The sequence below is a fragment of the Abramis brama genome (genome assembly GCF_963993115.1).
Source record: "Abramis brama genome assembly, chromosome: 22".
Lineage (NCBI taxonomy): Eukaryota > Metazoa > Chordata > Actinopteri > Cypriniformes > Leuciscidae > Abramis > Abramis brama.
Genome location: NC_139984.1, coordinates 9,049,195 through 9,060,285, shown reverse-complemented (window position 1 = coordinate 9,060,285; position 11,091 = coordinate 9,049,195). Strand labels below are relative to the sequence as shown.

The 11,091-nt window shown below is 39.1% G+C and overlaps 1 protein-coding gene across 1 annotated transcript; it reads right to left on the bottom strand.

Annotated features, from left to right (window-relative positions):
* Positions 1-336: 336 nt before the first annotated feature.
* On the bottom strand, positions 337-10,042 carry LOC311073335 (potassium voltage-gated channel subfamily A member 3). The gene is made up of 2 exons (XM_084098985.1): positions 5,929-10,042; positions 337-2,595 (listed from the first exon to the last, which is right to left on the bottom strand). The coding sequence occupies exon 1, from the start codon at positions 9,780-9,782 to the stop codon at positions 8,226-8,228; it is 1,557 nt and encodes a 518-aa protein (XP_083955111.1). The 5' UTR covers positions 9,783-10,042; the 3' UTR covers positions 337-2,595; positions 5,929-8,225.
* Between the last annotated feature and the right edge of the window lie 1,049 nt (positions 10,043-11,091).

The following is an 11,091-nucleotide window of genomic DNA, read 5'->3' as shown; positions in this document are numbered from 1 at the left end:
TAGTACTGGTGACTCATATCCTGCAGTGGCATGTGGCGCCCCTCGTTTCACATTAGTGATACTATTTCACTGAAGAATGCGACAAGGTATCATTCAAAGATAAACCCATGAATATTTTCCCAACAAATAATGAAATAAAACAGAGCTAAACAGAACAACGCCTTAAGGCGAGACCTGTGCGTGCATATCCTCAAAAACTGCCCTTTTTCTTCCACTTGGACTAAAAGATTCTCTGCAGTATTGAAGGTCGTGCAACTGGGCCACTGCAGCTGTTCGCCAGGCTTTTTCAAAGGCACATTCAACTCACAAAGAAATGGTACAAAAAGTACTGTAGCTTCATTTTTTTTAATCACATGATTTTCATTGAAGGGTATCAGTGTATCTTCTCCCAGGATTTATTTGATTGTTTTTAGCAATTCGTTATCCTGATTTTGCATTATATATGAGCATCATACACTGATATTTCAAGTCCTGGGTGTGGATTGTTCAATAGTAACTGTCATGACACAAACACCTGTTCACTAGCACTGCACAGTAAGTCTAGCAGACGGGTGGCATGTGATTAATTCGTTGATAAAAAGAGTTTTAATGAAAAATTGTGCCATTGATGTTTTTATTATAAAGTAACTGTTTTACAGAAGCAATAAGGCACTTGAAGCTGTGCTGTATTGTGAATAATGTCAGAGGTGAAGAGGAGGTAGGAGGAGCTCTCACTCACTTTCTTGGAGCAAAAAAGGTTTGTGAAAATCTGACAAACATACAAAGGTTCAAGACTGTGTACTTTAGACTGTGTGGCTTTAGTGAGGAAAATAACTACAATCCCATGGTGCATTGCGAACAGCATAATTAAATAAAAAATGATGGAGAAATATAAAAAAACTACTCATTTACAAATGTAGATTATATAAAAACAATATATTTGAACTTTATTGCAAAATATGCATATAAACATTTCAGTATTTTGAGAGTGTAGAGAGACCGACTCCATTACATTCGCAGTGCTTCATGGGAGTGGGCGGAGCTAAACAGCTCTTTTAGCGTTTTGCTTGTTTCAAGCCTCTGATTGGTGGAATTTGCTGTACAGCATCATGGGTAATGTAGTTTTTTTACCATGAATTCTGCTGTTAAATATGATTGTTTTAAAATATATATATATCATCAGTTAACAACCTCATAGCTCACAGTAAGGCAGTCCTTATAAGTTATCGTTGAAAATCAGTTTCCCTATGGAGAAAATGAGTTTATGAGTTTTTACTTCCCAAACCTGACTGTTGTGCACAGTCTCAAACCCATCGCCAGCAACTAACACAAACTGTGAAGTGAAAGGCAGCAGAGAGGGAAAAATATCAATTTCACGCTTTTAATGGAAGCACTAAAAAAATCTACTGCACTATTTTGTAATTTAATATTCGCACTGTATGTTGCTAACCAAAAATATTTTTGCTAGACTACAAAGCTAATTGAGCACTGTCTGCCACAGAATTCAAATAAATAAATAAAAAAGATAATTGAGATACAGTTTAAACTAAGAAAATTAAACCAAGAAAAAAAATTAAAAAACAATTGTGATATAAATGACAATTGTGAAATATAAAGTCAAATTGTGAGAAAATAACTTAAGTCAGAGAAATAAAGCACCATTCACAAGAAAAAATGTAGTCACAAACGTAAAATATAAAGCCGCTATTGTGATATGGTCACAATATCATCAATTGTGAGATATAAAGTCGCATTTGTGAGTCACAATTACTGTGAATTGGCTTCCATACGTCACAGCGTCTAATAGCAGCGTCTACCTGCCAAAATCATCCAACCGCAACATTCATACATACAAACAGACCGACGATTTGAAAATAGCATAGACAGAATACAAGAACGTGTCCCGTGGAGGAACGGCCGCTAAAAACACTATATTCACAATATAGCCTGGCCTCTTGTACAGTGCCTTATTGCTTAACTGTCCTTGATGCAATAGTCAGGACATTGCATCAACACAACACAACAAGCTTTGCGTGATGAATGCGATGTGACGAGAAGTAAATAATGTAAATAATGGCCATTAGAATGATATAAGTTGGCATGTGATGTGACACACCAACAGATGGGACCAGAGAAAGCCACGAGTAACCAACACCACTCAAAAATGACAAGGAGGCGCCACGTTTATGACTACCGGTTTATACAGCAACGTCAAGGACGACACATGACAGCTGATGGAGCTAGCGTGACTAGCACAGCCCTCCACAACGCCGTGAAGGAGCACTTACGTGGAGTTAAGAATCTTACACTTAGCAGCAGAAACAGCACATGAACACAGGAGTCCATCTTCTTTTGGTAAAGAGAATGAATACTGAACACAGAAAAGGCAAGTGGTGCGGCGGGTCGGTCTAGCCGGGACGGCGGGGAATCGGGCCCGGAGGCTGGAGGGGTTTGGGTTTTTTTTTTGAAGGCACCTCCTCCTAGAAATGTGGAGGAGAAGGGAACAGTCCACGAGCCCCTACGTTTGGCAAGCTGGGGTCCACACAGGCGATCCGGCCTCCGTTAAAGCTTCCTCTCCTTCTCCACTTCCTTCTCCTTCCGCACTGCTGTGCAAGACTGGAAAAAGAAACAAGACTACATGAAAAACTGACACAAAAAGGAAAAAAAAAAAGACGTGAATTGTTTGCAGTAACCAGGAAAGATCACTCATATTTGAGGGCAAAATGCAAGTGGTGCACGTCTGTAGGCAAAAGTTTGGACACATTACTATTTGAAAGAAGTCTCTTGTTCATCAAGCCTACATTTATTTGTTCAAAAATACAGTAACAAATAATGGTTTTCTTTTTGAAATCAGTCTGATATGATGATTTGATGCTCAAGAAACATTTCTTATTACTATCAATGTTGGAAACGATTGTGCTGCTAATTATTTTCTGTGATACCTTTTCCCGGATTCGTTGATCAATAAAAAGATAAAAAAGAAGGGATTCCACATGTAAATAATGGCCATTAGAATGATATAAGTTGACCAGAGAAAAATGACAAGGATGCGTCACGTTTATGACTATCGGTTTATACAGAATAAATTATATTTTAAAGTATATTAAAATTGAAAACTATTATTTTAAATTGTAATAATATTTTATAATATAAATATAAATATTTTTGATCATATAAACGCAGCCTTGATGAGCTGAAGAGAATTATTTCAAAAACATTTTAAAAAGTAATGTTTCCAAACTTAAATATAAAAAAACTAACAGGAGAAATAAAAAATAATTCTGTATAATAATAATAATAATGTTTTATGTCTAAAGCTCTCAATGTGATTTTATATTTTATAATATAATTTTAAAGTCACAATTTGAGATACAAAGTCATAATTGTTTGAAACACATTTTTTTGTGAGATATTAATTTTCACTTGTAATATATAGTGTATCTATCAGCATTTCAGTCGTCTACGACTCTTGCTGATTCTCGGGCCATACACATACATGATTTTTCATTACATGGCTCGGGACACACACACACACACACACACATGCGCGCATTCTGATCTATGGCAAATTTAGTATCTCCAATTCACCTATACTGCATGTATATGATTGTGACAGATAATTATTAGAAATAAAGGTAACACTTTACAATAAGGTTCATTAGTTAACATTAGTTCATGTATTAACTAACATGAACTAACAGTGATCAATACATTTGTTACTGTATTAGTTAATCTTCGTTAATATTAGTTAGAAATCCAGCTGTTAATTGTTTGTTCATGATAGTTCACGGACGGTGCATTAACTAATGTTAACAAATACCTTTGATTTTAATAATGTATTAGTAAATGTTGAAATTAATGTTAACTAAGATTAATAAATGCTGTAGAAGTATTGTTCATTCTTAGTTTGTTTTAACTAATGTAGTTAACTAATGTTTACTAATGAACCTTATTGTAAAGTGTTTCCGAAATCAAGTTGCAACTGGGAGATATAAAGTCATATTCTACCAGTTAAATACAGAAACCAGCAAAAACTGACCCAAATACTGAAACAATGCGAGGGTGTTCTGGACGGTTACTTGGGCATTTTTAGATGGCTCAGTAAGTATTCACCAAGAACACTCTGATAATCAACTCAAAACTATATGTCTCTGCTCCCTCTTTCAATGTATGTCTACAGCATTTTACCTAATTATATGTGTTATTACGACGCAGTTTTACCGAACGTGTCAATGACAGAGCATGAACCGAACTCAGCACATCGTTTCTTCACGGTCGTTGGACCTGACCTAAAATCAGGAAGTGGATCTCGCTTGTCCTGAATGTGGACTTTCATCCAGGTCTATTACGCAACATGGCAGGCGAAAACAGCAAAGCCTTTTAAAAGCACAGAATCATGTCTCTGAGGCTAAACTCAAAGAAGAGAGTCGCACAGGACACATTAACGTAGACGATGGGCAAGTGTGTGCAGACAGCATGAGATTGAGCCAGTGCAGAGAAAGACAGCCGTGCAGAAGAGCTCTCCGACGCTCCCCAAGAAACACAGCTTGTCCTAGATTCCTTGCAATGACGTGCGCAATGTTGCAGAAGATCAGATGGATAGCGGTTGGCACGTCTCTCTGCATTAAAACGCAATTGTTCTGGGTCATGAATGAAATCTAGAGTCTGGGCTTGGATTTCTTTTGCCAGAGAAACAGGCCACTCAACTAAGAAGACCTTCACATGCTAGACCGGGACGATCATAGACTGAACTATTACAGGCTGACTGGCAGATTTCAGTATGAGACTGTTTGTCAGTGAAATTATATCTGAACTGATAAGTGCAACAGCTTACTATGCTCTTTTCATTTGGGATTTTTTTTTTTTCTTTGAATGAGTTTCACACAAAAGTATTTAAAAAAAACATTAAACTGGCATCATTAATGAAAACTGAATTCTAAACCTTTTTCATAATTTCATATTAAATTATATATTTTTATAATGTGTTATATATTTGCCTATGTATTGTTTTCTAATATTCTCTCTCTCTCTCTCTCTCTCTCTCTCTCTATATATATATATATATACATACACACACACGGATATAGACGGACTTAGAGGTTTGAAATCTGAAGTCTTCAAATGTGTCTATACACACACACACAAATATATTTTATAAATATTTTTTTTGTGCTGTCAAATCGATTCATGGTGATTAATTGCATCAATATTTTTGCATATATATGTACCTGTCAAAAGTTTGGAAACATTACTATTTTTAATGTTTTTGAAATAAGTCTCTTCTATCAATTAGAAAAACTGTAATATTGTGAAATATTATCACAATTTAAAATCATTTAAATATACTTTAAAATGTCATTTATTTCTGTGATGCAAAACTGAATTTTCATCAGCCATATACAGTTTATATCAATATAACCGGTCAAAAATTTGGAAACCTTGCTATTTTTAACGTTTTAACATAAAACATTTGAATTTTTGTTAGATGCAATTAATCGCAATTAATAATTATTACTAATATATTTATTATAGCTATTTAAATATTTGAAATATAAAAACAGTCTCTCTGAAGGGAAATGGCATTAAGGCACTGTCACATTGAGACACAAGGTGGCAGCACTACGACACTCGTGACGTCACACACACTTTTCAAACCAATGTCAACTCAAGGTGAGCCAAGGTGGGGCAGGATTGACCATAGTTGGATAAAATAGTATTCAAAAGACAATTCGTTTGTATTTAACACCATACCTTGACTAATATGGCCTTACTAGCTTTGCATTTCGTATCTCACTTTTTTTTTTAAAAGAAACCCATCTCGTGCAGAAATGAAATGATGAGAAATGAGAAACTAAACTCGTCCATGCAGGAGCAAACCAACACAAAAGTATAACTTTGCACAAACTATTGTTAATTAATATGAACTATAATAATGAATGTGGGATTCACCTGTTTCTTAAGACAAGGCCAGATGTCCATGATCCTATGGGAGACTCGGAGCGTTTGGCGGAGAGACAGCAGCCTCTTGTGAAGGATCAGTGTATCGCAGGCGCTCTGCTTCACACACATTCATGTTTTACTTCAGTCTGTGTTTGGTCTATAACGATTCAGTGATGAAACATTCACCTATTGCACTTTAGTATCCCAGAGCGTGGCTTATAGTCTTTTGAAGATAGGCCTATACTCCAGTACAGTTACTATGATTGATCGTGTTGGCCCTTCGCTTAGGAAAACCAGATCCATTTCATAAATCCAGCAAGATAGCAAAATCTTCAGCCAGACTTCAAAACATTCTGGCGTATTACTGAGGAAAAAAAAAAAAAAAAAAAAGATGCCATGGCAACAATGGAACCGAGGAACCCATCGTCGCTATGGAGACTGCATCACTCCAACGTGATGAGAAGTATCCAGTGGAAAGCGCGTTCAGTGTCTGATCTTTCCCCTCCTTCTCGTCTCGACTTCAGTGATCGGCACACATTAGATGGTCTCTGAATTTGTGCTTAAATGATAACTATTTAGATCTGAACTCTAATAGCACAAACGGAGAAAAAGTTCACATTTAGAATAGTATATGCATCTTTCACTGGTTGATCTGGAGGAACGGGCTCTTGACGGGACAACAAACACACAACAGAAGCACACAAAATAAGACACTTAGGCTATTCCAACAAGTGATATGTTATCTGAGCAACACTTGTCCGTAATGTGAGAAAATACACAACACCTTTAAATAGGCTATCTTCTTTCATTATTATAGGCTAAGCGCTTCTCTCCCTATTCTGGTGCGAATAAACGGGACTAAGTTTCCATGTAATGTCAAAGTAGACTATGCGATGCAATGAGCGCATTTGAATAGAATAGCTAATAACTTGTCATCAACGATATTATACTCATTTTGTGGCAAGCCGTTTTAACATTTTCCCCTTAAGCTAGTTAATACTGGTCAAAAGTTTGGAAACATTACTATTTTTCTTATGCTCATCAATGTTCAGCATCATTACTCCAGTCTTCAGTGTCACATGATCCTTTAGAAATCATTCTAATATGATGATTTATTGTCAGTGTACTATATTAAGTATTTTATTTCTTCTTTTTTTTAAAGAAAATGTGTTAAATTGATAATAAAAAAATGATAGTAAAGATTTATATTGCTAGAAAAGTTTTCTATTTTGAATAAATGCTGTTGTTTGTAACTTTTGATTCATCAATGAATCCTGAAAAATTAAGAAGCACAACTGTTTCCAACATTGATAATAAATCATAATATCAGAATGATTTCTGAAGGATCATGTGACACTGAAGACTGGAGTAATGATGCTGAAAATACAGCTTTGATCACAGGAATAAATTATATTTTAAAGTATATTCAAGTAGAAAGCTACTTTTAAATTGTAATAATATTTCACAATATTGCATTTTTTTTCTGTATTTTTGATCAGATAAATACATGTCTTGATGAGCATTAAAAATAGTAATGTTCCTAATTTGTTTTACTATATATATATATAGCCATTTTTTACTTCTAGTGAGTCAGTTAATAGTGACTGGTATATTTTCAGTTTAACCAGTAAACTATTCATTAGATACTAGTACTTATTATTTTGCTAGTCACGAAGTAACAAGCAGCAACTTGATTGTTTCCGGAAGATAATTGATTAACTATTCACTTCTAATGATGTATTCTAATTAATGCTGCCACTTGTTCCAGTTTTTCAATTACTTATTTATTAGATACTTATTTATGATGCATTGATGTCTATTCCAATAGTTGATAGTAACATTTGTATAGCTCACCACTAGGTAAAATTGCATCTTTAACTTGTCATAATATCTACAGTATAGTTAAAGTAAGATTAAAAATGTAACTAAATGCTAGTCAGAAGTGAATGGTTGATCATCTGTAAACCCAACATAATTCAATGACAAATATTTAGCTTACTAGGAATCAAAAACGTACACTACTAAAAATGAAGATCAAATTGGCCTACTAGTTTAAGGAATAAATGTGAAGTTGGCTTGCCACACACACATATATTGCCTACATGAATGAATGTATAAAAACAGCAAATATATTGAAAGCCGACAGAGGCTTTCTCCTCACAGTACAATGGTTCAATCATACAGGTGATAAACACTGCATGGGACTGGCGCGTAAAACATGTACCCATTCCCTCTGCGTCCTGGAAATCTGCGTAATGTCACGATGACATTAACCTACAGTGTTGCCATATCGCGCAGACACGCGTCTAGACGTCTGTGAACATCTTCTTAATGTTCACACAGTTCTGGTCGTTCTGCGCGGGGAAGTTGGGCTGCTTGAAGGCGCTGTTGATGCCCTCCTCGATGACCATGTACTCCGACTTGCTGAGCGACGAGGTGCTGCGTGTCTTCTTCAGCTCCTCGGAGGAGGACAGAGGCTGACAGCTGCCGATGTGCAGGTACTGCGCCTGCTCCTCTCCTTCAGTCTCTCGGTGGTAGAAGTAGTTGAAATTGGACACGATGACTGGCACTGGGAGTGCGATAGTTAACACGCCCGCAATCGCACACAGGGAGCCCACGATTTTGCCCCCTATGGTGACCGGGTGCATGTCGCCGTATCCCACGGTCGTCATGGTTACCACCGCCCACCAGAACGCATCAGGGATGCTGCTGAAGCCCGAGTCGGGATCGTCCGCTTCAGCGAAGTAGACAGCGCTCGAGAATAAGATGACGCCGATGAAGAGAAAGAATATCAACAAGCCCAGCTCGCGCATGCTGGCTTTGAGCGTTTGCCCCAGAATCTGGAGTCCTTTCGAGTGCCGCGAGAGTTTGAATATCCGGAACACGCGCACAAGTCTGATGACCCGGAGAATAGCCAAGGACATCGCCTGTTGACCGTTCCCTTGCCTTTCAGCGAGCTCCGTCCCCAAAGTGATGAAATAGGGTATAATGGCCACTATGTCAATAATGTTCATGATGTTCTTGGAGAACGTGGCTTTGCTCGGGCACGCGAAGAACCTGACGAGCAGTTCGAAAGAGAACCAGATGATGCAAAGAGTCTCGACGACAAAGAACGGGTCTGAGAAGGGACTCGTGAAGTACGGGAGAGTTCCGTTCACATGCGGGGCGATCATCTTCTCGTGTTTGTCGTCCCGAAATTCGGGTAACGTTTCCAGACAAAAGATAACGATTGATATCAAAATTACCAGCACGGAGACGATCGCGATGCCCCTGGCGGGACCCGAGCTCTCTGGGTACTCAAACAGCAACCACACCTGTCGCTGAAACTCATTGGTGGGCAAAGGACGCTCTTCCTCTTTTATAAAGCCCTCATCCTCACGGAATTTCTCCATGGCCTCCTCCCCGAGCTCATAGAAGCGTATCTCTTCGGAGAAAATGTCAATGGGCACGTTCACGGGTCTCCGTATGCGCCCGCCTGACTGATAGTAATACAAAATGGCATCGAAGCTCGGGCGATTCCTGTCAAAGAAATACTCGTTTCTGAGAGGGTCGAAGTAGCGCATTCTCTTTTTGGGGTCGCCGAGCAGGGTCTCGGGGAACTGGGCCAGGGTTTTGAGCTGCGTCTCGAATCGCAAGCCCGAGATATTGATGACAACTCGCTCGCAGCACTCGTGGTCCGGCTCGTAGCGCTCGAGCGACTGGTGCCCGGGCAGCGCCGCCGACTCCTCCAGCATGTTGTCGCAAGCAACAATTGTCATGTTGTCCTGCTCGTTTTCGGTGTATCCGTGGTTCACGAGGTTGTTGCGCCGGTGCTTGCTCGAGGAAGGCGGAGGCGAGTGGAGGAGGCTAAGGTGGTCGTCCATACAGCTGTTTATGTGGAGGGGCAGTGGAAGCCGCGCCTCCTCCACGAGCTCCTGTCAGCCACAGCCGCCCGCCGCTGCCGCGCGCGTCCTCACTCTCGAATCGCTACTTTCTCAATCCAAGTCTTCTTCCCGCCCACGGCGCGCGTACTGTGGGTTATAAACATGAGTGCTCCCGCCCACGGCGCGCGGATGCTCATCACACATCTCGACGGCGCCCAATCGGAAACCTGACAGACATAAACATGAACCCCAGACGCGCGTCACCGATTCTCACCGACGTTAAGGGGAGGGGTGTGGGAACGCGCATCGTTGACAAGTGCACACCTAAAATGAAAACCCTTATTAATATTTCTTGCAATTATTAATGTGTTGGAGCACATAAATGTCTGTGCACATGTTAGTGTCTGAGCAAATCAGTTTTATGCAACCTATGCTACGCAAAATGTGAATTATAAAGCAGATGGCGCGAAATCTGTTGAAGTTCATCTCGCGCAACAGTTGTCTTTTTTTTAACACCAACATTTCTGTGATTAACTTGAAATCTAAAGCTATAACAAAACGATAGATATTAATGCACTGTCCGATATTGATCCTAACTGAAAACACCTTGCTTTAAGACTCTTTAGTGGTTTGTTTTGACCTAATTTGGGGTGTTCAAGCTTTAATTAGCTGAGTAAGATCGCCCTTAATTCAGTTTAAATGTTACCAATTAAAGCCCATAAGCACTGCATTGGTTGTCTCTGACGCGCTTAGCATGCACGCGTATAGACAAAGGCGCGGACTTACATTCTGAATGTCAATGAGAGCATGTGTCCCCTCCTCCATAAAGATGACAGGAGCAGCACCAACGTCACTGTGATTGACATTTGGAGCGCAGCAGGGACTTCATCTTCATGCAAACCCTCTCCATGTTGCATATACCCGCAATAATGCATTAGTTAATTTTGGGGAATGGTGGAGTTTGGATAGCAATTATTTGTTTGGACTTGGTGTGACGGGTGTAAGAATCACAGCAGATCCATTTGTTATATTTCATTGTTCGTTCACACTTGAAACGTTGATATCGAGTTTAAAGCCTCAAGGAACGAGAATATCGTTCCGTTTAGTTTTTACAAAGCTGGAAACGTGCGTGACCCGAGATTAAAAGGCAGGGACATTTATCGGAGCTGTCCATAGTTCTGAAACCAGGAGATTCACCCTATAACCTTATTACCCGAGCACAGCACATCACATTTCACTCAGCGATCCCCTAAGGGCATCAACACATTTAATACTCTATGATGTGTAGCCTAAAAAAAGGAAGAAAATA

Coding starts and splice junctions, on each gene's coding strand:
- LOC311073335 (XM_084098985.1), bottom strand. CDS start 9,782: ATGGACGACCACCTTAGCCTCCTCCACTCGCCTCCGCCTTCCTCGAGC.